Source organism: Pseudorca crassidens, chromosome 11 (genome assembly GCF_039906515.1).
Source record: "Pseudorca crassidens isolate mPseCra1 chromosome 11, mPseCra1.hap1, whole genome shotgun sequence".
NCBI classification, from domain to species: domain Eukaryota; kingdom Metazoa; phylum Chordata; class Mammalia; order Artiodactyla; family Delphinidae; genus Pseudorca; species Pseudorca crassidens.
In genome coordinates, this window is record NC_090306.1 from 57,150,544 (window position 1) to 57,178,363 (window position 27,820).

The 27,820-nt window shown below is 38.1% G+C and overlaps 1 protein-coding gene across 1 annotated transcript in view; it reads left to right on the forward strand.

The window, feature by feature from the left end:
• Nucleotides 1-22,081: 22,081 nt before the first annotated feature.
• CAND1 (cullin associated and neddylation dissociated 1) overlaps nt 22,082-27,820 on the forward strand; it is a 52,130-nt gene continuing 46,391 nt past the window's right edge. The window contains exon 1 of the mRNA XM_067697257.1: nt 22,082-22,565. Coding sequence (XP_067553358.1) covers nt 22,498-22,565 — 68 coding nt within the window. The 5' untranslated portion in view covers nt 22,082-22,497. The remainder of the gene's footprint in view (nt 22,566-27,820) is intronic.

Consider the following 27,820-nt stretch of genomic DNA (forward strand, 5'->3'; position numbering starts at 1 on the left):
TACCATGATAAGAAATGAGCATATGGGGACAAGTATGGAAGAGTGGGTTTCCACTGCAAAATGTTTTGTACTTTCAGGCCTTTGAGCCATGAGAATGAGCTAAGCATTCAGTGAAGAAGCTGGGGTGGGGGGAATCGTTAGAGAACATCTAGAAAAACAAAAGGTAAGGAAATACTACTTATCTTCTCACAGGCATAACACTTTGAAACAGATAAAAATGACAATGATAGTAAAAATTAGTGAAGATTTTTTAAAACCCAGATTTTGTTCTTCAAAAAGTTTAATTAGACAGCCATGCAAGACTAATACATAAAAAGAGAAAATATGAAAATAAATAAAATACAGAATGAAAAACAGGGATGAAAATGCAAACACAATAATACAAACAAGCGTATGCTAACCAATTTGAAAACTTCGATGAAATGGAAAAATTCAAAGAAAAATAGGATGCTGTAATTAAAAAGTGAGAATTTGAAGAAAACACTAAGAATTAAAAAAATCAAAATGGTAGTCAGTGACCTCCACTCCACCCCATCCCACCCCCAAATTATCCCAGGCCTGAATGGCTTTACAGTGAGTTCTATCAATATTTTATGGAAAGGTTAGTTCCTATTTGATCCAAGTTTTCCTAAAGGTGGAACAAAAGTTGCCCAGATCACTTTACGAAGCCAAGGAAATCTTGGTTCCCACAACACAAGGACAAATCAAGGATAAAGATTACACGCCACTGATTTTATAAATATAAATGCTACTTTCAAAATACAAGCAAAATCTGACCACTTATTGCCTCCTCAAAAATCTAAGCCACCATTATCTCTCATCTGGACTTTCTGAAACTTGTCTCCCTGGTTCCATTCCTGGCCCACTGTCATCTATTCTCCACACTGGCAAGAGTGGTTTTTGTTTTTAAATGTAAGACATCACTCTGTCATTTCTTTCAGATATCTGCCCAAATACCTCTTGATAAAAGAGGGTTTCATTTTCTTCCACAGCCCCATCATCCCTTAACATGTATTACTTTGTTTTACTTATTACCACCAGATATATTATGTATTGCTTTGTTTATGCTTTATGGTCTGTCTTCCCAGTCCAGAATTAAATTTCATGAGAGCAGGGGTTTTGTTCTGTCACTATGTTTGCTCTGTACTTAAAAGAGTGGTTGGCACAGAGTACATATTCAAGTATTTACTGAGGAATGTCATTTATATAACTACATGGAAATAATACTGTATATTGCACAGTATTTTTATATATATGAGAAACCTAAAGATATGCATATGAATGATAACCACCAAATTCAGGACAATGTAATCTGTACATGGGGTAATGTTTTATTTCTTATGTAGAGTGATAGGTACATAGGTATTTATTATATTATTTTCCTTACCTTTTTAAGGTACCTGGACAGTCAGTACACTAATAGTCAAGTATAGACTCGAGAGCCTGACCAACTGGATTTGAATTCTGTCTCCGCCATTTAGAAGTTGTATGACTTGAGAAGTTCCACGTAACCTCTCTGGGTTTCAGTGCCTTTCTCTGTAACATGATGATAGTAAGACCCACCTTATCAGTGAATATATGAAAAATGGTTGCACATAATCAGTGCTATGTAAGACTCTTCCCCTATTTCCTGCTATTGAGTTCAAATTCAACAGAGGATTCTACTCTAAGCAACAAAATAACAACAGGCCCTCTTGGCAGGACCCATCTATGTATCTTAATGAGCACAGAATAGAGGAAAGAGACATACCTATGTTTAAATTTTGACCATGTCACTTCCTAGTTATGTGACCTTCAGCAGCTTATTTTCCTTTTAGGATCCTCACTTACTTCTCCTGAAAAATGGGAATAATAACTTACTCTTTTATCAACAAACATTGACCAAGTGTCCACTATATTCAAACACATGAGACAATGTCTAACATAGAATAGGTTAGCTATCATTGTTGTTGCCTAGAACAGTGATAGCACTGTAGAATATAGATAACAAACACATTGACCCTATTCCTAAGGAGCTTATACCCTAGTGGAAACAGTCTGACACCTAGACGAATTGTAATGCAATGTGAAAAGTTCAACACTAGAAATAACATAGATAAGGGACTGGTTAAAATATGACAGAGTCCAGTAAGGTTCACTGGGAAGCCTCCCTCTAAGTGCCAGAGGAAGCTGTCCATGGGGGATTCTACATACTTTTGACCTCTGCACTCTCCTTCTTTGTGCTTCCAGTGGGCTCCACTGATGAAGCTTAACACTATGCCAGCTGTCAAGGGAGAAATGCTCCAATATCACAAGCTTGGCAATGAAGGGTGAATGTGGAGCAGAGAGGCAATAGATTGATAATGGTATAAACCATTGAATCCATAATTATGTTAAATGTAAGTAAACCAAATGATTCAATGAAAAGGCAAATTTTTTGAGACAATTACAACTAGGTGCTGTATAAGAAACACATTTAGAAAATAAAAAACCTGTAAGTTAAGGGCTTCCCTGGTGGCGCAGTGGTTGAGAGTACGCCTGCCGATGCAGGGGACACAGGTTCGTGCCCTGGTCTGGGAAGATCCCACATGCCGCGGAGTGGCTAGGCCTGTGAGCCATGGCTGCTGAGCCTGCGCGTCCAGAGCCTGTGCTCCACAACGGGAGAGGCCACAGCAGTGAGAGGCCTGCGTACTGCAAAAAAAAAAAAAAAAAACCACAAAACAAAAAAAATGGAAGTTTTTTAAAAAAGTTTCTATTTCAGTTACCAGAAATAAAGAAGGATGGTAAGAAGTTCAATTTGCAAGAAATTTATAACAAATGAAAAGTTGTATGCATCTAATAACTTAGCCTTAAAATGTCAGAAGTAAAAACTGATAGTTACAAAGTGAAATATACAAATCCACAATCATATTGAGAAATCATAACATACAGTTTTCAGTAATTGATTAAATAAGTAGATAAAAATCACTGAGGATAGAGAAGATTTGTGGGATTGTTACAATGATAGACACATAGATCAATGGAACCATAAAGAGAACCTGCAAACAGACCTATACATACATGGATGCTTGATTTATAACAGAAGTAGTGCTGGAGTGCAGTGAGGGAAAAGATCTTTTCAAAAAGCATTGTTAGGACAAAGAAAAGCCCTTAAAGGAAAAAATTGATATGATGGACTAATATTAAAATTATGAACTTCTGTACTTCAAAAGACACTAGGAAGATATTGAAAGACAAGGTATAGAGTGGGAAAAGTCATTTGCATAACATTTATATTACATATACTAACAAAGAGATTACATACAGAGCATAATGAAAAAGACAGACAGCTCAATTAATAAGGGGGGACAAAACCTTAAACAGGCATTTTGCATAAGAGGAAATGCAAACGTGCTCAATCTTATTAGTAATCAGGGATGTGAGATTTAATCTAAAATAAGATCTATACTCACTGGAATAGCTAAAATTAAAAGTCTGACAATACCAAGATTTCATGAGAAGGTGGTACAAAAGCAACTCTTATCCACTGCTGGTTAGAGGGTAAATTGGTGCAAATACTTTGGAAAACAGTTAGACATTATGTAGCAGGAACAAAGATACACATGTTCTATGACCCAGCAATTCTTCTCCTAAGTATATACTCTACAGAAATGCAGGCTTAGATGTACCAAAACACAACGGACAAGAGTTTTAATCACAGCACTTTGTGTAATAGTCAAACAGTGGAAACAAACAAAATGTTCATGGATGATAGAGTGAATTAAAATAGAAAATGTGATATGTTTATTCAAATGAAAATTATACAGCAACAGAAATGAATTAACTACAACTCACATTTACAATAAGGGTAATTTTAAAAATAATGTGATTCATTCAACCTCCAGCCCCTCTCCCTCCCTGGAGGTTAAGGTGGTGGGACTGAAAGTTCCAATTCTGTAATCACACAGTAGGCTCCACTGGCAACCAACCCCCATCCTTGAGCTTTACAAGAGTTAGCTCATTAACATGACAAGAGGCACGTTGACTGCACTCAGCACTTCGGAAATACCAAGGGTTTTAGGAGCTCTGTGCCAGAAATGGGATGAAGACCACATATATGTATATTTCTTATATAAATCACAGTATCACACATGCATATGTGTGTATATACACAGTCGTATTTATCAAATATATCGAATATACTGTATATATCAAAATTTTGATCCATCGTTGGTTGATGTGAGGATGCAAAACTCTTGGATATGGGCCAACGGTATCTATAAATTTGCATGTCCTGAGTTGTGATATACAATGTTTTTCTTAATGTGTGACATGGTGAAAAATATGTTTGAAAATTCCTGCTTTGGATGATATTTTTCTTCCATACTCCGTAAGTTTCATGTTAAAAGCCCATCGTTTTAAGTGTTCACTTTTGTGCTAATTCAGATTGTATAAAAAGAAATATTGGAGGTGAATGGTCGCTCATAGCACACGACCTAATTTATCTGAATCAGTAACTTGATAGTGGCCCAGAAGCAAAGCTAGAAAATTCTGTGATGTCATTAAACTCAAGCAAGGAACAACTATTCTTTTCTTTTTTCCACACACATACACTGTATTTTATTTTTACAAGAGATAAATAAACGGACACCAAGCATTGTAAATGGATGACCGCAACAAAAGCAACAATGATTGCAATTACCAAACACGAAACACACTCATGCTGTGTCATAATATTGACATTCAGTCCAGTAATCCTCCACTGTAACAGCTCCTTTACTTTGCAGTGAAAATTGATTTGTATATTTTTTGCCTCTGAGTCCTTGTGGGATTTTTTTTTTAAATTCAAACAGAAAGTCACAAAAATTATAATCATCCAACTATTCTTAACTGTTATTTTAACGTTGTCCAAAAGCCACAAAGTGACACACAACTGAGAGCAACGTCTGTGACAAGGCACACTGAAGACTAATCCTCTAACTGATCCTGACGCCACCAGACTCTAGAACCACTCAGGTCACCGACCTTCAGTTAGATGTTGACCAAAAAACCTGATGAGGAAGCAAAAACTTCTTCACCATGTCTTCTAAATATTTCTCCTTACTTAATTTAGCAACTCCTTTTATTTTAGTGTTTTCTGTTCACCTTTGTCCCTGTGAATGAAGAATGTTACCAGCCATATAAGCAAACTAAGGATGCTGCAGCCATCAAGCCATCAGCCACTACAGCTGTCCCCAACAGTGTACCCTGAGGCGACTCAGGATGGGAAAGAATGGGATACTGGCCCTAGATAGCTAAGGTGCATATGAAAGGAATGATTTCGATGAACCCTGATTCTTGCATCTTCCCATATATAGAAAAGTGCTAAATTCATTAATTTGAGATGTCTGGTTTTCTTTAATTAAACAGTAATCTTTTGAAGTTGCAACTACCTGGTCTTCACTCCTGTATATCCTGGCTTCTTCCCTACCACTTTGGAGCAGTGCCTCCTAGCTGAGAGGCTGCCTCCTGGGCTTGAAGTCCTCAGAATGTGTACCAAATAAGACATAATTCTCAACTTTAAGCTTGTGCATTTTTTTTTAGTTGACATCCCTAATGGCACAGGGGTTAGTTTCATTTCATATATGAAAGAGATTTTAAAGTTACCTTGACTCCGAATATTTCTCTTTCTAGCATAATGATCTTATTTATATACTGAATTATTTGGGGTCTATGAAAAAAACTCTTTAACATTATTAAAACAAATTTAAAAAGAGATCCAGGAGTATCCAGAGGTAAATCTGCCCTTACAAACTATATGTAAATAACAGTTTTGTAAATTGATTATTTTTCCATTGCTTCATTGCTTAAGAGCACCTAACATTTTAACTTCACGCTTCTCAACCAGCCCTTTGTCTTCTTCAAGAAGCTAATGACAAAGGAATTCTGATGTGAATAACCACTCCCTAAGCAATCTATTTGACACACTTGAATTTTTTTGTGTGATTGCTAAAAATGAAGACAAAACTATATTCAGTTATTACATTTGTGGTAAGAACTGCTTGTCTATTGGCCCAAAGCTTTACACAAGTGCAGAAGCATATGTGTATGTTATGAAGATTTGTGATTTGGTAGAGATAAATAGAAATAAAGACAAAATTCTGCTTGTGAACGTAAATAGCCTAGGTATCTTTTGAATTTCTTATGAGCACAAGCAATGGTCTGGCTGAATCCTGGATGGATGTAAAAGAGGCAGACATAGATTGGAAAGCAGGGAGAGCTGAAATTTGTATCTGATTCTACACGGAATCGATTGCCCTTGATCAGCATGACTTCTTTTCCTCAGAAGTTTCCATGGGAATGACATTCATAAAACGTTTTAACTTCTGAGAATAGTTTGCTCCATTTCTGAACTATGGAGCTGAATACTGTTGATGAAAAGAGAGGAAACATTTGGAGGGGAGATTAACTGTTTTTGTTTTCCCCCAAAATACAAACACTACTGCTAATTTCTTACAAACTTTCAGTCTCTAGGAAGAGGATATAGTCCTGTTTTAAGACTTTAACAGGTACTTCCCTGGTGGTCCAGTGGTTAATACTCCGCACTTCCACTGCAGAGGGCTCAGGTTCGATCTGTGGTCGGGGAACTAAGATCTCACATGCCGATGGGCACCGCCAAACTAAGATTAAAAAAGAAAAGAAGACCTCTGACAGGTTAGCACAGCATCACTGTCAGCTGCCTCCTCACAGAAGGCTTACCCGTGTGCCAGATGCTGAGTGAGTCTTGTATCTGTGTATTTCCATTTTGTCTTCACAAGAAACTTATGAACTAGAAGTTGTTATTCTTATAAGGCTAGTTAAGCTCTGGATCTTCTTCTCTAACTCATGCATTTCTATCCAACTCCAAAGCCTTATGCTGTCATTTGACAGCATTTTGCTTCTATCCCTTATGATGCTCTGTTCTACCAAAAAACAATTCAGAAACTTCAAGTAACTTAAAGGCAAGATGATATTTATATCTAAAACTCATAAACTGCCTCTATATAATTATGTGTTTGTTGGAAGGCCATCCTGTACACATAGCTATTATTTATAAGCTGTACAAATTGATGTAACATTTTACATTATTATTCAAAAATTTTATTTGGCACTTCATATTCTAACAAACTGTTAGAAAAAAATTATTAGGTGATTTTTTTCATGCTGAACTTTTTGCTTACTCTTCAAGCACTAATTTTAGGAGAGACTGCTGTTCAACAATACTCAGTGTCATGACCGGTACAGAAATTATATCCTTTGAGTTCACCTTTTTTTTTTTTTTTTTTTAAAAGAAGATGTTGGGGGTAGGAGTTTAGTAATTTATTTATTTATTTTTGCTGTGTTGGGTCTTCGTTTCTGTGCGAGGGCTTTCTCTAGTTGTGGCATGTGGGGGCCAGTCTTCCTTGCGTTGCGCGGGCCTCTCACTGTCGCGGCTTCTCTTGTTGCAGAGCACAGGCTCCAGACGCGCAGGCTCAGTAGTTGTGGCTCATGGGCCTAGTTGCTCCGCGGCATGTGGGATCCTCCCAGACCAGGGCTCGAACCCGTGTCCCCTGCATTAGCAGGCAGATTCTCAACCACTGCGCCACCAGGGAAGCCCTGAGTTCACCTTTTAAGGTGAAAATGTTTCTTTCTGAAAAGACTAGAATCAAGTGTAGGCTCACCACTAGAGAGGACCCAGCATAAACAAGTACTGCGTGTCTTATTTCTTGTAGGGTGAATGATAAACCCTTTCATCTCTGAGATTATGTGTACTCAGCAATGAGCTCATTATGTAAAACAAACTTGATAGCATGTATTGGCAGAAACTGAAAACCAAGAAGAAAAGCAGTTACCTTTATACCTAAAAATTCCAAATGCACGTGGTTGTGGGATCTTTCTCTATTTTTTTATATTAGAGAATTCTTATCCTTCCTGATGAAAAAAAAATAACACGAGAAATACTCTCAAAGTATACTCTCAAGTATACTTTCAAAAGTCAAGTATTTGAAAAGTCAGAAAACAGGATCAGAAAGAGTGTTAAATGTTTCATTAGGCTACATGAGTATTCTCCTAAGATTTATTTTTTAAGGTACTGGTCACTCAAAAGAATGCTTAAAGTAAAACTAGACGTAACAGATCCCCATCCCAATTGACCAGAGTCTCAATTTAACCATAACAGTCTGACAGTGACATATTTTCAGAGAAAGGGGTAGATGATAAGAACAGGATGTCAATTTAAGTATTTTGTGAAAAAAAGCCCTAAATGTCAGGTGTTTCCTTGAGGTCAGTACACACTGTTTATTCTCCTACTGCTATACTTCTAGGGATTGAAACTTGGTATCAAGAATGGTAATCCTGAATCCTTACAAAATACTTTATCAGGAATAAAGAGAGAGAGAGAGATTTAGTCATCTTTACTGTTATGAAGTATGCTATAACATCTTGAAATCATTTTTTTATTGAAGTATAGTTGATTTACAATGTTGTGTTAGTTCTGCTGTACAGCAAAGTGATTCAGTTATATGTATATATAGTCTTTTACATATTCTTTTCCATTATGGTTTATCACAGGTTATTGAATATCATTCCCTGTAGGACCTTGTTGTTTATATATTATCTATATACAATAGCTTGCATCTGCTAACCCCAAGCTCCCAATCCATCCCTCTTCCACCCCGCTTCTGGGTTGGCAACCACGAGTCTGTTCTCTGTGTCTGTGAGTCTGTTTCTGTTTCCTAGATAGGTTCATTTAAGTCATATTTTATATGCCAAATATTAGTGATATCATATGGTATTTGTCTTTCTCTTTCTGGCTTACTTAGTATGATAATCTCCAGGTCTAATCATGTTCCTGCAAATTACATTATTTCATTCCTTTTAATGGCTGAGTAATATTCCGTGTGTGTGTGTGTGTGTGTGTGTGTGTGTACACACACATATCTTCTTTATCCATTCATCTGTCAATGGACATTTAGGTTGTTTCCATGTCTTGGCTATTGTAAACAGTGCTGCTATGGACATAGGGGTGCATGTAACTCTCTGAATTGTAGTTTTGTTCAGATATATGCCCAGGAGTGGGATTGCTGGATCACATGGCAACTCTGTTTTAGTTTTTTGAGGAACCTCCATACTGTTTTCCATAATGACTTCACCAACTTACATTCCCACCAACAGTGTAGGAGGGTTCCCTTTTCTCCACACCCTCTCTAGCATTTGTTATTTGTAGACTTTTTAATTATGGCCATTCTGACCAGTGTGAGGTGGTACCTCATTGTAATTCTGACTTGCATTTCTCTAATAATTAGTGATGCTGAGCATCTTTTCATGGGCCTATTGGCCATCTGTGTATCTTCTTTGGAGAAATGTCTATTTAGGTCTAATGTACATTTTTCGATTGGGTTATTTTTTTGTGTTATTGAGTTGTATAAGCTGTTTGTATATTTTGGAAATTAAGCCCTTATTGGTTGCATCATTTGCAAATATTTTCTCCCAGTCCACAGGTTGTCTTTTTGGTTTGTGGTTTCTGTTGCTTTACAAAAACTTATAAGTTTGACTAGGTCCCATTTATTTTTGCTTTTATTTCTATTGCCTTGGGAGACTGACCTAAGAACACATTGGTAGAATTTATGTCAGAGAATGTTTTGCCTATGTTCTCTTCTAAGAGTTTTATGGTGTCATGTCTTATATTTAAGTCTTTAAGCCATTTTGAGTTTATTTTTGTGTGTGGTGTGAGGGTGTGTTCTCACCTCATTGATTTACATGTGGCTATCCAGCTTTCCCAACACAACTTGCTGAAGAGACTTTTTCTCATTGTACATTCTTGACTCTTTTGTTGAAGTCCACAGGTGTGTGGGTTTATTTCTGGGCTCTCTATTCTATTCCATTGATCCATATGTCTGTTTTTATGCCAATAACATGCTGTTTTGATTACTGTAGCTTTGTAGTATTGTCTGAAGTCTGGGAGGGTTATACCTCCTGCTTTGTCTTTTTTCCTCAGGATTGCTTTGGCAATTCTGGGTCTTTTACGGTTCCATACAAATTTTAGAATTATTTGTTCTAGTTCTGTGAAAAATGTCATGGGTAATTTGATAGGGATTGCATTAAATCTGTAGATTGCTTTGGGTAGTATGGGCATTTTAACAATATTCTTCCAATCCAAGAGCATGGGATATTTTTCCATTTCTTTAAATCATCTTCAACTTCCTTTATTAATGTTTTATAGTTCTCAGTGCATAAATCTTTCACCTCCTTGGTCAGGTTTATTGAAGTTATTTTTAATACAAGCATTGGTTAAAAAGCATTTTTTTTAGATTAACCAAAATTTATGCTGGGAAAAAAATCAACCAGAGCATCCTTCATTCCCCCAATTGAGAGGATCTCTCATTAACAGCCTTCTTTTTTTCTTGGGGGGGGTGGGTGTCGGGGCAAGGGTGGTGGGTGGGGGAGGGGTGGTGTTGGTGGTCTGGGGCTTCCCACAGGAAGAGTTAACAAATGGTTTCTACATTCAAGATTAAAGTCCTCCTCTTCTGGAGCCAAGGCAGGTAAAAGAAGCCTATCACTGTGATCCATTATATTTTCCATGAGATCCAAAATTATTCAATAAGCAACAACAGTGTACTTTGTTTCATTATGAAGCTACTATTAATTACTTGTTATTGACAATCTCAAGCTGATAATCAAAACAGTACAAGGATATTTACTAAAACCAAGGCCATGGGATATAGAGTACTTTTGTGGTTTAAAACAAAACAAAGCAAAACAAAACAGCAAAACACCTACACCAGTGAAGCAAGTACAAAAGTCCAAATCTCACAAGTGTATCTAGTCTCTGACAGAAGATATGTTGAATGACATCGTGGGTCTGGCTTCTTCCTGCTGTGTAACCAACCCTGGCATAGTCCCCAGAGCACAAGATTCAAAAGGCACTAATTCTCCTTGTGCAGTGTTTCAGGACCGCAGCAGCTTCTGACAGGAGCACAGGGGTGGTGCCCACAGCCCACAGAATGAGGCAATCCAGGCTCTCTTGGACCTGATGCTGCATCTGCAAAATGGGAAGAAGGGGGTGTGATGTTTCTCCATTTCACCCCCCATCCAGTGTTTTTAATTGCATATCCCTAACATGTAAAAATGATTGAGCACATCCCCCCAATATAGGTAGATGTATTTATTTACAAATTGTATACATACATTACTATACTAATAAATGATGCACATAATAAAACTTATACAAATATAATTTTTTAATAAAAATACGTAAACCAAATTTCTCCTATTTTCCGGCTGTATCTAACGGGTTGTTTTCAGCAATCCCTGGAGTGCACACACCCACCCTCCTCCCACTGTGTGCACCGCTGACCTGGATGGGACAAGTACAGGCTGGTCTGTCCTTTCTTTCAAATCTACGAGTTCCCTGATTAGCAACTATCTTGATGGCTTTAATTGTTAAGAACAATATGAAGCAACATTTGAAAAAATTACCACACTTATTTATTCAGGAACAACATTTCTAGAGACTGTGTGCCATGGTGAAAAAGAATTTTCCTGGTATCTAAGCTATTGGTCACATTGTGAAACATTCTGCTCAAAACAGAGTTAAAGCCAGTTTGAGGGCAGCCAGTAAAACACATTCAGGGCTATATAAGATTTTAATACAAGTTTAGTAAAAAGAATCTACTGGATAGAGATGGGACTAATGTGTGGAAATCCTCAGTTTTTACTTTAAAAGTAATTTTTGGCTAATTATATACTATAGTGAGTTTAAAATGTATGTATTTTGGGTTATATCAGATCATAACTTTTTCACAGCATATTCATTCGGATATTTCACAAAATATAAACAGTAAAAAAGCAGATTTATATATATATATGTAGTCATAAAATAACATTTATATTATTTAAATGTTTAAGTCAAATAATAAGGCATAAATATTTTTAAACTTTGAGTGTTTTATTCATAAACCAAAAAATATTGTTTTTCTCCTGGCCCTGCTGCAGTTCCACCTTCTGTAGTCGTAGCCATGTTTCAAAGTTCCCCTCTAATTTTATTTCTTTATCAAGTACTTCGAAATCACTCCTATAGTCAGAACTAGTCACTTCCCTCTAGTCCACATGTTGCATATTGTGGTGCTTTTCATCATCAGCCTGAATAATATCAGCTATTTTGCTCAAGATCATAGTTTGTAAATGACAGATCTAAGAAGAGCTCAAGTCTATGTGACTGCAGAGGCCAAACCCCTCTGCATACAGCATCTTATGAAGTATAGCGACTATACTGGGATCCTCAAAGGCCTGGCATGGTAGTATTGCAGCATCTGACCATCTAACCACTAATGTATCATTAACCATCTACTGTGAATTGGGAAGAGTCAAAGAAGAACAAAAATTTTAGACATAGATTGTAAAATGAGCCCATTCTCTCAAGTAATGAATTTATTTTCTTTTCAGTATCTCCCCATCTAAATTGTATTCCCTTGTTTCCTGATCTTTTCCTTTAGAATAGTACATTATTGTAATCCACTGATTTTCTCCCCATATTCCTTTCCACATTCTTTCCCTTAAAAAACTAAAAAGGGTGTCCCTGGTGGCACAGTGGTTAAGAAACTGCCTGCCAATGCAGGGGACACGGGTTTGATCTCTGGTCTGGGAAGATCCCATGCTGCAGAGCAACTAAGCCCGTGCGCTGCAACTACTGAGCCTGTGCTCTAGAGCCCGTGAGCCACAACTACTGAGCCCATGTGCCACAACTATTGAAGCCCGCACGCCCTAGAGCCTGTGCTCTGCAACAAGAGAAACCACCGCAATGAGAAGCCCGTGCACCGCAATGAAGAGTAGCCCCTGTGCACCGCAACTAGAGAAAGCCCGTGCAGAGCAACGAAGACCCAATGCAGGCAAAAGAAATAGATTTTTAAATGATTTTAAACAAATCAAAAGAAGAATATTTTATAACATGTGAAATGAATATAAAATCCCAAGATAGGTGCCCACAAATACTGTTCTATTGGAACAGTCACTCATTTATTTGTGTATTTTCTGTGGCTGCTTTTGTTCTGCCATGACAGAGTTAATGCAAGAGACTGCAGGCCCACAAAGCCTAAAATATTTACTGTGTCTTTACAGAAAAGGTTTGCCAATCTCTGATTGACAGTGATGAAGAAGAAAAGGGGAGGAATATAAAGTGAGGAATAGGAATGCATAGAGAATTCTCCAGTGAGTTCATGAATTCATATTTAAGACTTGGAAAAATGTGAAAAGAAATATGAGGGAAAGGTTCATAAGGAGAAGGAGAGGAAGAAATAATTTGGAGAAGTAGCAGGAAGTGTATGGAAATGTCAGTGAGGCTAAAAGCTCAGAAGATTTTGAAGCTTGTGACAACTATAAACAGCAAGAAAAATGACTCTTGTTTATAAGTTAAGGAAACAAGAATGGTGTATAAGGCTACCACTTGGGGTGAACGGCACAATGCTACTGAATAGAGAAAATTAAGCTGATTACTCAACTCTCTAACTCTACTACCTCCCTAAGTATGTTTCTATCTTTTATATGAAGATTCATAATCATCTGAGAAGAACAAAATTAATAGTAATAAGAAATGGAGATTAACAGAGTAAAATAGTGAAAAATACCCATCTACTCTAGTTTACCTCGGGCTTGGGTGAACAATATCTCAAGATTCCAAAAAGATATCATCATCTCAATCTACCAAAAAGCTATTGGTAATCTTCAGGAATTTGGAGAGAACTGAAAACGTGCTTAAAATATAGCGTTAGATTAAAAGTCTCATTAAAAAAAAAAAAAGAGCTGCAAACTATGGGACTGAGAGTTTGCTATGACTCCCAGTAAAACTGTACAATAAATTGTTGAGTCTTTAAGAACTGAGGAAGGAAACTTGCGATCAGGAAGAGAATAGGTTTATTAAGAAAATCATACCAGATAAAACCTCATATCAGTTTTAGATAGCATTATAATATATATCTTGATTTTAGAAAATCCTTTGATAGGTTCTCTCAAAATATCCTTTGTAGAAGATTTAGAAGGGATGATGTTTGCAGATTAGGAAGTATCATCAGTGCAGTTATGTGGATTTGTAATTAAAGTACTTGATTAACTATATTCTCCAAAGTGCTGACTAATGAATTAATGCCAAGCTATGGAGAATTCTCCAGGAGTATGTTACTATTTCCCTCTCTCTCTCTCTCTCTCACACACACACACACACACAAATGATTCGGTTAAGGATATTGCTGCACAATACCTAAAGTTGCAGAAACTCAGTAGCAGCAAGGGGTACCTAGCATGTCTCATAGTAAAATCAAGATCCAAATAAGATCTTCAGAACCTGACGCAAATCCTACAATTAGATCCCAAACAAAACTAAGCAAAACATGAACAAACAAAACCAAAAGCAAACAAGCAAAACAAAATTGTGGTTCTCAATGCCAGTTGCACATTAGAATTAGAGATTATTATTTAATTGGTCTTGGGTGCAGCCTGAGCAGCAATAATTTTCAGAGGCATTCCAGTTGATTCTAAGTTCAGCCAGAGCTAAGAATCACTTGGAATACACTAACTATGAAAGATGAGGAGGGCGTGGTAAGTGGAATAACCACAGTTCAGTGCAAGTATGGAAATCTTTAGAGGATTCTGTGGACCATAAAATCAATGAAGCAATGGCGAGATGCGGCAACTTAAAAAGCTAAAATGGGGCTTCCCTGGTGGCGCAGGGGTTGAGAGTCCGCCTGCCGATGCAGGGGACACGGGTTCGTGCCCCGGTCCGGGAGGATCCCACATGCCGCGGAGCGGCTGGGCCCGTGAGCCATGGCCGCTGGGCCTGCGCGTCCGGAGCCTGTGCTCCGCAACGGGAGAGGCCACAGCAGTGAGAGGCCTGCGTACCGCAAAAAAAAAAAAAAAAAAAGCTAAAATGACTGTAAGTTATAAATATTGAACAGAATTAGGAAATCGTAAAAGTAGCACCCACTTGTCAGGCAATTACTCTTGTATCAGGCACAGTAAAAAGGACTTTTAGTGCATTATACAGTCATCCCCAATTTACAGTGGAGAAAACTAAAGTTTAATAAGGTTAACTAACTTGCCTAAATCACCCAGCTAGCATCTAGTGTGGCTAGAGTTTACTGAATTACTATATAGTAATGAATTGACGGCCTGAAGAGACTAATTGCACTGGGCATTTATTAGAAAGGGAAAACCTAAGTGTCATTTTAAGGAAGAATTTGTATTAAAGTGAATATAGATAATGAATATAGAATGTAGATAAATACAAAATTCAAATATTTCCCAAGATTTTCAGTCTAGGAGATTTGTAGGACCTATGAAGAGAAATGTGGTGGTAGGCAAGAGGGCTCAGTATTTGTAGAAAAATAATTTTGGTTTTTAATAATAGGTATTATTTATAAAGTACATGTGCCAAGCATTTTACATTCATCTCATTGAAACCTCGTACAATCCTAGGTTCTATTAGCATTATTCTATTTTAGAGAAGTTGTCCAGATGGAATAACTGGTATAGCCAGGATCTGAACCTAGGTCTTTGTGAGTTAGAGCCTGCACTCTGAATCACCTGGCTATACAGTATCACACAGTGAGTGTAAGGTGACTTTGTAATATCTAAGCAGAAAAATGCCAGAACAGTTGGAAATATGGGAGTAGAACACAGGCAAAATGATTGGATTATATGTTCAGGTAACTAATAGTTTATAAATATATCTACTAAGTCCTTTATTTATTTACTTACTTATTTAATTGAAGTATAGCTGATTTACAATGTTGTGTTAATTTCTGCTGTACAGCAAAGTGATTCAGTTATACATATACATACATTCTTTTTTGTATTCTTTTGCATTATGGTTTATCACAGGGCATTGAATACAGTTCCCTGTGCTATACAGTAGGACCTTGTTGTTTATCCATTTCATATATAATAGCTTACATCTACTAACCCCAGCCTCCCAATCCATCCCTCCCCCACCCCCTCCCCCTTGGCAACCACAAGCCTGTTCTCTATGTCTATGAGTCTGTTTCTGTTTCATAAAGGTTCATTTGTGTCATATTTTAGATTCCACATACAAGTGATACCATATGGTGTTTGTCTTTCTCTTTCTGACTTAATGTGGTGGTAGGCAAACTTCACTTAGTATGATAATCTCTAGGTCCATTCATTTTGCTGAAAATGGCATTATTTCATTTTTTATGGCTGAGTAGTATTCCATTGTATATATGTACCACATCTTCTTTATTCATTCATCTGTTGATGGACATTTAAGTTGTTGCCATGTCTTGCATATCGTGAATAGTGCTGCTATGAACACAGGGGTGCATGTATACCAACACTTGGTATGATCACCCTTTTTGATTTTAACTATTCTGATGTAGTAGTGTCTCATGTAGCTCTAAATTATCTTTCCCTGATACTAATGATATTGAGTACCTTTTCATTTGTCATCCTGTAGCTTCTTCTGTGAAGGGTCTGGTCAAATCTTGCTCATTTTTAAGCAGGGATTTCTGTCTTCTTATTACGGAGTTATATAAGTTCTGAATAAAAGTCCTTTGTCAAATATATGTTCTACAAATATATTTTTCCTGTGTTAAGCCTTGGTTGTACTGTTAAAAGAAATAGTTTGCCCCTATCAATAAACATTTTCTTCTAAACCAATTCTAGGCTGCAACATATCTTAAGCGTTAATAACTACATCCATTATAACAAAACTCTCACATTTAGAAATTGATGGAAAAATATTATTGCATTCTCCATGAAGTAAAAAGAGTTTACCTGATCATATAGAAAATTCTGTATTTTCCAAAATGATATAAATAGAGCAAGAACACATTTTACATAATTGGCAACTTTTTTCTAGAATGTGATATTTTTACCACTTTATCTAATAGTATAAATAATAATGATGGACTTATTTCATTGTATAAATATTCATTGCTGAGGGAATCTCAGTACCACTTCATTTAATTTCTTTTCACTAAAGTTAGTATTTTTCCCCCGCCCCATTTTTTTTCAATTTTTTCCAATCCATGATCCTGTGGGCTAATAATTTCTCTTTAATTAGTCTTTCACACCTTTTTTTCCCCCAAATCAAAACTTTCATCTTGGTGGTAAGCAGAATACCTTTTTAAGCAGTGCTTCAAGTCATCAGCAAACATCTGTGTTTAAAGCAAAATGCAGCATTTGCTGAATTCTAGCCTTTTCTTCTGCCTCCTTCTGCCAAAACTGATAACGAGCTTTACATATGTAAAGTTATATTTTTAGTTGTTTGGAAATCCTGGACAGTGCTTTTATAAATTCATATTGGAAAATGTTACGATTTTAAAATGCCAGATGATGGTTAATACTACTATAAAAGTCAAAAGTGAGAATGAAATGGAAGATATTCTAAATGAAGCAACTTTGTGACTTAGTCTTTGTAATTTTCACTAATATGATGCAAATGTATTTCTAACTCTAAAAAAATAATTCCTTCATAGAGTAACAATTAAATTTGATTTAGAGTGCCACTAATAATTAACCAAGAGCTTCTAGCAGTTGTTTAGAAGAGAGTAAATCATAGAAAAATTCTAGTTGCTGGGCTGTTTTCAATCAAATGGAAATCTTCTTAAGATTAGTGTTATATAGCATTTACTTCCTTTTGCATCTAAGTTGAATTCAGTGTTGACAAATGGTCTGTAACAGGAAGCATTTTGTGTCTGTTTATTTGTGTGCAAAGCTGTCTACACTGAAATGCAAATCAGAGCTGCCCTTTTCCTCTCTCGATAACATATCAGCTTTGACATTCAACAAAGAACTGTTTCAGAAACTAATAACTAGTTGAATAAATAGCTCTATTTTCTTTATTTCCTTTAACTCAATTTATAGCAAATGTATGAAGTAAGCACAGTCCACATTTACTTGGCATAAGGTTGTGCTAAAATGAACGTCAAATAAACTTATTTTCTACCAAGACTCTCCTCCTCCACACCACCCATTCATCATTCAGTTCAGAAAAAAAAAATATTACCAATGGAACAGTGATTTCCAAATTATGTTTTATGGTACTCTCACCCCTTGAGATGGTAATAGGTAGGACCTTAAAAAATTCTACACTTGAATATGTCAGGTAGCTGCACACTTGTATTAGTCAGCTTGGGCTGCCATAACAAAATACCATAGAGTTCTCTTCCTGGCTTTCAGATGGTTGCCTTCTTTCTGTGTCTTCATATGGCAGAGGGAAGGGGGAGTGGGGGGGGACACTCAAACCGAACTTACTTTGGAGGGAGTTGTCTACTTTGCATGCTGGAGACTCATGCATCCTTGCCACACTAAATGGAGGGAGTTGGTAGTACGACGGTAACAAGTCATTTCTAAATGGGGTGATTGGCACCCCCCTTGGTGTGTGTCTTTATAAGTAGGAGGGAGTGCAGCTGCTACAATGCAGTACCCCTCTCTATCCTCCATTTCTCTTCTTCCCTCCTCAAATGGGCACAAATCAGTAGGTGGCCAGCCAAGGGATGAATAATCTGAAGTTTTGAGGGTACCAACGTGAAATATTTCTTTGTTGTTTTGTTTTCCAATTACTGCTTTCTAACACACTCAGTCAAATATTTTCCTTCACCCAGAATAACATCTTGGGCAAACCTCAAAGCTTTCCAGGTCCTTCTCTTCCTATAGGGATTCTCATTTCCTCTGAGTGGTGGGGTTTTTTGTTTGTTTTGTTTTTTTTTTTTTTTTTTTGAGTGGGAAGGGAAGGAAAGACCCAGCACCCAGCACTCTGCCAACTAATAAGCATATTTCTCCTAGAATCCTCTCTTCCCATGGTGGTCCTGATATAGACAGGAGGGTGTGCTTGGCACAGTGTAGACACTCAATAAATGAGAAACAAGTTAAACTACTGGTTGATATTTGAAGAACCTCCCAACAGCTTGAAAGACTCCATTTTTATTTTTTTTACTTTTATCAAATTTCTTATCTCAGTTTTGCATTATAACCACTAAACAGAAAGAAAATTCTTAGAGGATAACCTTATCTAGACTTATTTCCTTTTGCACTTAACATTAATTTAGCATTTACAGATCCTTAAAGGAAAACATTTTCCCACTGTTTAGCAACAAGCTATATTCAGTGATACACAAATCAAATTTCTAAGTGGTCAAGAATACAAAATAAAATTAAGTACTATTGAGTGCCTATTACGAATTTGGCAAGGGCTAAGTACTTGAAAGAAGCAGAAGTGATTTCAAGTTGGTATAAGCTCTTAAGGAACTTACACTGTAGTTGGAGGCTAGCATATAAACACTATGATTGGTCAAGATCTTAGAAAGTGAGATAGGGGAGGTGAGAGGCATTCCAGGTAGGGAGAGGCATTCCAGTACAGAGGTTTGGAGTATGGGCTCTGAAGCAACACTGCCTGGGTTTTCATCCTGACTGCTCTTTATTGCTGATCTTTGGCAAGTTACATAACCAGTCTGCGCCTCTCATACTTAAAAAGCAGATTAAATTAGTTAATGCAGCACCTCACCTATAAGTAAGTGCTCATTATTATGATGACCATAATGATGTACAAAAACTTGGAGCTGGGTCTTTGAGGTACTCAAAAAAATTGACCTGAGCAATTCCTATACTGTATTAGAATAGTGGGAGAAAGATCAGAAAGGGTTAGGGACAGATGAAGGAGGTCACTGATTGCAAACATTTGGACTTTATTTAGTAGCAGAAACCTGCTGAACTTTTAAAACTGGTGAGTAGCCCTATAAAAACAATGTTTTGGGAAACTCTAAACTGGCTATGTAGGATGGTTTGGGATAGGGACAAGACTGAGAATATAGTAATAATAACAATAGCCAACTTTTATTAGATGTGTTCCATGACCTTTGTAAGTATGCAAAAAAATTAGTTATAAATATTATTATTATGTTCTGGACAATGTGCTGAGCACTTTATATGGGATATCTGTTACGGACTGAATTGTGTCATTCCCGCCCCCCCATTCATATATTGAAGCCCTAACCTCCAGTATGACACTATTTGGAGATAGGCCCTTTAAAGAGGTAATTAAGGTTACATGAGGACACAATAAAGGCTAAATGAGGTTAAAAAGGTGGGGTCCTAATCCAGTATGATTGGTGTCCTTATAAGAAGAGAAAGAGATACCAGGCTGTGAGTGCATAGAGAAAAAAGGCTTTGTGAGAACAAAGGAAAAGGTGGCTGTCCGCAAGCCAAGGCCTCAGGAGAAACCCACCTTGCTAGCTCACTGACCTTGGACCACCAGCCTCAAGTGAGAAAATAAATTTCTGTTGTTTAAGCCACCCAATCCGTGGTATTTTGTTATGGCAACCCTGGCGGACTAAGACAATAGCTAATTTGACTCTTAAAACAGCTCTATGGGGAAATACTCTGATGATCATTGTGTTACCCATGAAGAAAGAGAGGTTCAGAGAGCTTAAAATGAATTGCCTACGACAGCTAATAAGTGGCAGTAAACAGGATTTATATTTAAGCTAACTACAAATATTATAGTTCAATTGGAAATTGATAAATGAAAGATTTGTACATACAAAAGGAAAAAACATGACTTGGTTCTCATTAGATTCAGGCTAAAAAAAAGGTTATCACTAGATGATTGAGATTTTAGGCCTTGGGGTTCACACAAGATAAATGACTGGCTTGTTTGTGTGTGATGTGTCTGGGGTGTGTGTGTGTATAGTTTATATTAAATACTGTGAAAAGGTTGTTCAGAGCAGAATGGAATTGTGGCTGAAGCACTCATGGAACCTAATAATAGCTAACTTGGGTAAAGTACAGCATACATGTGGGTAAACGAGTAATGAGGGGAAATTTAAATATGAATTATTAGGTCAGAAAGTGTTTCATCTATTTTGTTATTGCCTATAACTATGCCTGTCTTTTCTAAGACACTAAATAACATTTGGTGAATATAGGAAAGAACGGTAAAGAAATGTTGAGATTTAATACCTGGAAGAAAGGAGCTATTTAAATTCTTTTTTCCCCCAACTAGAGCAATAACAGATTTAGACCGAATTTTCCTCGTCTCTTAACTGGGCTTTCTCTCTCTCTCTCTCTCTTTTTTTAAATTTTATTTTTAGGAAGGCCAGCTCCAATTCGAATGAAGGAGATAAAAACATGGCTACTGAAACACATGATTCAGTATCTCCGATTGCTGTCTGTGTATGTTTTAGGGAACAATAAAATAGCTGCAGGATTATTAATTCCACAAATGCTGAATACAGAGAGTAATCATTTAGCTATTCCAGATAAAAGGAATAAGCCCTGAATACAATCATCGGTCATCGGCTCTTGGTCTTACTATGGTCCTTATTGCTTTAGGGGGCTGGCTCTTCAATGCACGTTGGGAGTGCCCAGAAGAGGCTCAGCTGCCTTCAGAGGATGAGGCGACCATCACTCTCATGGATTAGTGCTAGGAAGCCGCTGCTAGGCCTCTGCCAAGAACATCAACTCATCCGCAATGCGCCTGCCCAGACCGCAGCAGCCTAGCTCTGCAGACACCCCACAACAGCCAAAAACAACTGTAAGTGAAAATTCGAATCTGCTGCAGAAATCTAATCCACCGTACTCCGAAGGATTTACTCAACACAGCTGCCTCGCCAGACTACAAATCCCAGCATTCAGGCCTCCCATGGAGCCAATGAGGAAGCTACAAGTTCCTTCAGCCAATCATATCTTGACCCAGTGTAACATGCGGACTGAATTCTGGGATTTGTGGTTTTCACGTGGCAACTTGCACCATCGTGGTTAAGGCAATGCAGGCCACGCGTCCGATTCAGAACGAAAGCTCCTTCTAATAACTCTTCTGTTCGCCCCGAGTCTAACCTGTTAATTAACTTTACTCCTAGGCCTTATGCGCCTTAAAAATCGTAAGCTTTTTCTCTTACTGTCGTACAGGAAAAACAAGTTATTTTCGGATGAAGGTCTCCTCCTCCCACTGGCCCCCAATCCTTTAACCGCCGCTTTCAAGTCTCGCGAGAACAGCCCCTTTTGGCCGTTGTCATGCCTCCTGAAGGGCGGGTACGCGAAGATTGACACAGGCTTCAGCCAACAGAATTGTCCTTTACCTAGCGTCTCCACAGCGTGCGTGGGGAGACTTCCTTGAACCCTGACCTCAGCTTTCCGTAGCGTCCCGCGTCTGCCGCGCTCTCCCCCGGAGCGAAGGAGGCGGGTTTTGGCCTCTTGCCTTAGGGAGCGAGTGCGGAGGGAGTGGGAGTGCGACTGCCCCGAGTGGAAGTGGCTGCCTCTCCGGAGAGAGCCTGCTGTACTCCTCGCTGCTCATGAACTCGTTTTCCGGCGAGCAGCGCCGTCGTTAGGCCGGCCCCGTAGCCTCTGCTTCCCCCGGGACAGGCCCACGCCTCGCCGGGGAGGGGGCAGCCCGTCCAGGCGCCTCCCTTGTCAGCGTCTGCGTCGCGCTGCGACCCTGGAAGCGGGAGCCGCGGCGAGCGAGAGGAGGAGCCCCAGCGGCGGCGGCGGCGGGCAGCAGCACGAGCAGCGCCGGCGGGCGGGATCGAGGCCGGCAACATGGCGAGCGCCTCGTACCACATTTCCAATTTGCTGGAAAAAATGACATCCAGCGACAAGGACTTCAGGTGAGGCCGAAATCCGACCCTCAGCTCCCCTCGGGGTCCCCCATCCGCGGCCCTGGCCCTCACACAGGCCTTGCCCCACCCCTTTGGCCTTAACTGGTTGCTCGGCTTTGCGGAGGTCTCCAGGCCACCCTCCGCTCCCCGATCCTGGCAGGTCCCTTTCCTCGCCCACCTTCTAACCCCCTTCCCCCATTCTTTCCTCTAGGCCGTTGCCCGTCTCTGGTCCTAGGCCTCTTCTGCGTCCCCCACCGCATGCTCTGCCCTCCCAGGACGTGACTTTCGCGTCCCAGGTAGCGTGAAGGAGCGAGATCACGCACCATTGTGAGCAAGGGAGTCGCTCTACGCTTGGAGACCCGGAGGCCAGGCCTACCCGCCGGCCTGCCCGAGGCGCTAGGCCGCCCTGCTCCCGGGGCCAGAGCTGCTGCTGCTGCCCACTCGGGGTCCCAGCTGCCGCCTCCTTTCTCGCAGATGTGAGCGGGCCTAGGTGCATTCAGCTCGAACGATTTGCTTTCTTTTCCAGCCCTTCGGGGATTGGGCTATAAACTTTCTTTGGATTATTCCTTTCGTCAAGGTGGGAAGAAGGTGGAGGGGGAGCCAGGAGGGTGGAAACTTGACTCGTAGGGTTTTCCCGCCAGCATTTCTTGTCATTTTCCCTCGTCAGGCAAAAACCCAAGCAGGATCTCGGGGTTTCAGTCTCATTTCCTTAGATCCAAAATTACTGCCAGAAAGGTGAATTACTGAACCTGAAACAAAAAGGTGCAACAAGCAAATGGGTCTTATTGAAAGGAGTTTTCTAATATGGGGATGGTGAATGTGAAGGTTTGTTATAAAGTTCTGTTCCAGGAGACTTGTACGGTTGGTTCCAAACCTTGGTCACATGCATATTGAAGAATTGTTATATTTTCACGGGTAATCTTGGTTTCTCTCCCTCTTTTTTTTTTGCACTACAGAAATTGTTACATTCTTTCCTTCCCGCCTTCTATCCCATCACAAAATCAATCAACTCCCGATCTAATTAGCTTTTTATAGCTTGGATACTTGTTTTGTTCTCTAGTGGTTTTATTTTCTGTGCATTTTAAAGGGAAGAAAAAATAGTCTTCAATTTAAATTGTGGCTGACGGGCTTATTTGTTTTTTTTGTATGAACGGTACGTTTTAACACCTGAAAACACGCCCAAACCTTATGTACTGGGGAAATAATTTTTGATTTGTGAAAGGAGAACCAAGAAAAATGTAATAATCTGTTCCTAATTAAGTTAATATGCTGGCATATTAAAATAGCCAATGACATTTTGGTTCTGTGACTTCATAGCCAGAAATGATTCTCAAAAAGTTTTGCTATCTAGGGAGTTTTTAAGTATTGTATTCAAAAGTTTTAAAATTAGTTTGCTAATAATAAAGGTTCGAGTGTTCGTTTTTGGAAGAGACGTGTTTATTTTGGGCATTAATATTTTTAGATTTGTGAGTTCTAGGGTCAAAATCAAGATTAAAATAAATAAAAGGTTTTGTTTGTTTTTTAAAGGATTAGAATGCTGTTTACTTCCCTTTGGAGCTTTGCTTGCTCCCAATGCAAGCCATTAAAATTTAAATAAACATTTGAATGGAACATACATAAAAAACTTTAAGTAGGTAGAATGTGTGGTGTGATTTTTACCCCCTCCCATTTCTGTCAGTTTGGCTCATTCTGTAAAAGTACTGACTTTCATTCTGATTGTGTTCAGTTTTAGTCTAAAGATAGGACTTTCCCTATAATAGTACAGTTTTGTTCCACTAGTCAGACTTGTGTGTGGATAATATGTTTAGAATAAAGAAGTCAAGTCATGTGATAATACTGCATATGTGATTATTGACTGAAGCTTTCTTTCTTACATTTCCTCTAAAGGAAAGGTAATACGTACATGCCTGAGGAATTTTTTGTTTTTGTTTTTTCTAATTATATGGAAGAGTAATGCTCTGATGTTAAGATATACTAGTGTTGAACTTGATAAGGATTATCTACCAATTTGGGCTTGAATAAGTTAAAACATTGCTTGGAGGATTACTCCTAAAAATGTGATACTGATAATATTTTTAATAGTTGGTGAATATTATAGAAGATATGCCTAAGAACAGTAAATGACTTCCAGTAATTTGTCATTAAGATATTTTTAACAACTAAGTTTTTAAGACTTAATACGCTCAGACCATTCAGTAATAGACAAGTCTTGGGAACCAAAGCACTATATATATTAGATTACTGACACTTAAGAGATTAATTAAAATAACGTTTGCGGTCAAGTGTTTTGAAGATTTTTCCGTATTTGAGTACATGTGTTCTATTTTTAAATGATGCTTTCTAATTTCTCACTAGAAATTTATTTACTTGTTTATTTTGCTGTAAATATCATAGTTATTGTTACATGTTTTAAAATACCTAGTGCTAGAAGGATCTTGAGGACAAGATTAACATTATAGAAAATCTAACATGTGCAGACCACTCTACCTTGTGCTAAGGGGAGAAGAAGATATTACATCCAAAAGGAAGAAAAAACCATTTTTCTCATGGTGGAATCCAAAGGGAATATGACCTACCAGTTACAAATATGGGTTCTAGTCCTGTAGGATTCTTTGCTGTGTACTATCTGATATCTTGGACAGGCTACTTAGTTTGGGATTAAATTCACTTTTGAGAGACTTGTACATGGGTAATTACAAAAGGTCCCTTATAGGCCCAAATTTTCAGGTCTCTGAATAACTAAATAGTTTTTTTAATGTAAAGAAGGTAAAGAAATGGATGCAGACTTCAAAATTTTGGAATGTCAACGTTTTTAAAGATTTTTTTTTTTTGGTAGGACTTAAATTATAGGCGCAATTTATTGGGGGGAAAAAACCCTAGTGTCCTTTTTTCTTTCATGTTTTAGTGTTCTTCGAAGGTAGGATACTATGGTTTAGTGGCAGTAAGTAGTGATTCTGTAGATAACAGAATGAAAATTTTAATGTGTATAAACAAAGTGAATGCTGCACCTATAAATATTAATACTGAATATTCAGTAGGTTGAGGTAACTAATGAGGTTCTGCTTTTATTTTCATATGCTTCATCACCAGCTTTTATTTTCATATGCTTCATTACCAGCTGAATTCCAGTATTCCAAGGAATCAAGAGCTAAAAAAAATTTTTTACCGTTCTTTTATTTCTCTGTACATAATTGTTAATGCTTACTGTGGACTTTATACACTTGATCCTTACAACTTTAGTAAAGTGGATACTAGTAGCAATCTCTGTTTCAGCTGAGGAAACTTCAATCTGGTGATGCTGAGTGCTTGCCCAAGGCCAGTTAAACAGTAGTAGATCAGGGATTTCCAGATACCCCCAGAGCATGAACTCTAAATTACCATATTCTACTTCTGCAAGATTTTGACTAGGGGACATTAAGAGTAAGACCTTAAATTTCAGTTCCCTCTAAGTTAGGCTTAGGGAGTATTTTGTGCTAGAAGATTAAATAATTCCCTGAGAGGGACGACAAAAAGTTGAAGATAGTGCTTGCCTTCAGTATTCTCTGCATGCTTGTTGAGTGATTAAGGCATTTGTAAAAACATAAATAACCCAGGGCAGTATGTAGTGTTCAGGCTTAAGTGGCAGAGAAGATGAAAGCAAGGAGATTCATTCATGTTCAAGGAGTGATCTGAGCTAGGTCTTGAAGTTCTAGGTAGGTGTGAAAGCACACAATACAAACAGCACTCTTGGGGTGGGGATAGGAACGGGTAGGGACCTTGTCTTACTGAACTGGATCCTCCACTTTATTTAGTGCCTTGGCCATGTGAGTTTTCAATAGGTAACTTGTTTTAGTTGAATTTGATTTTAATTCCAGAGTAAAAAAAGCATGTAAGGATTGGGGAAGTTTAAGAAGTCATTGTAAAATCTACCAATCTATTATTTTTAAATACCATTTGATACAATCTTAAAATAATTCACTGCATTGTAGAATTTCCTAGCTTGATTATGGTTTATGTCACCAAATATATTTATGTGTTTTGCCTATTGGAAGGCATATGCCCTTGGAAACTGTTTAAAATGCTAATAAAAATCTCGGGCCTGTTACAGAATCATCAGTTTTCAGAGTTGGAAGGGAGCTTAGAGATCCCATAACATAGCTGAAAGTACTGTGTGGGCATTTACAATAATGTAACAGGAAAGACTACATTATCTGGACTGCTTGTGCTTGAAGAAAAGTAAGTTTAATCTGAAGAAATAGATTTGCAGAGATTAAGAAGGTGATTTCTGAGCATTTTCTAAGTTCTTTGTACATTGATGGCATTAAGTTACACGATTTCACTTGTGATTTGGTGGGGAGGGATACAGGTATAGTACTGCTAACGCAATGATTAGGGCTCACTACTGAAAAAGAGGAGAAAGGGACCTCATTGAGGAAACTGAAGAAGAAAGATGACTAATAATTAGTTTTATTTACGAGAACGATATTAAGACTATCCCAAGTTAATTCATAACTCTAACAGAATAAATGAGAAAAAATGAGAACAGCAGTGTGGTGTGTACAAGATATATGAAAGATAATTGGTTCACTGGGTGATGCAGTTGGCCCATAGCATTTAGATTTGTTGGAAACAAGGGTAAAATTGTGTTTATATATTAAGGGAAGGGTTTTGGAAACCACTCATTGTGCAGTACAAAGGATCTATTTCTACCATTATTTTTTTTTTAACATCTTGATTGGAGTATGATTGCTCTACAATGGTGTGTTAGTTTCTGCTTTACAACAAAATGAATCAGTTATATATATACATAAGTTCCCATATCTCTTCCCTCTTGCGTCTCCCTCCCTCCCACCCTCCCTATCCCACCCCTCCAGGTGGTCACAAAGCACGCAGCTGATCTCCCTGTGCTATGCGGCTGCTTCCCACTAGCTATCTACCTTACGTTTGGTAGTGTATATATGTCCATGCCTCTCCCTCGCTTTGTCACAGCTTACCCTTCGCCCTCCCCATATCCTCAAGTCCATTCTTTAGTAAGTCTGTGTCTTTATTCCTGTCCTACCCCTAGGTTCTTCATGACATTTTTTTTTCTTAAATTCCATATATATGTGTTAGCATACGGTATTTGTGTGTCTCTCTCTTTCTGACTTACTTCGCTCTGTATGACAGACTCTAGGTCTATCCACCTCATTACAAATAGTTCAATTTCGTTTCTTTTTATGGCTGAGTAATATTCCATTGTATATATGTGCCACATCTTCTTTATCCGTTCATCTGATGATGGACAC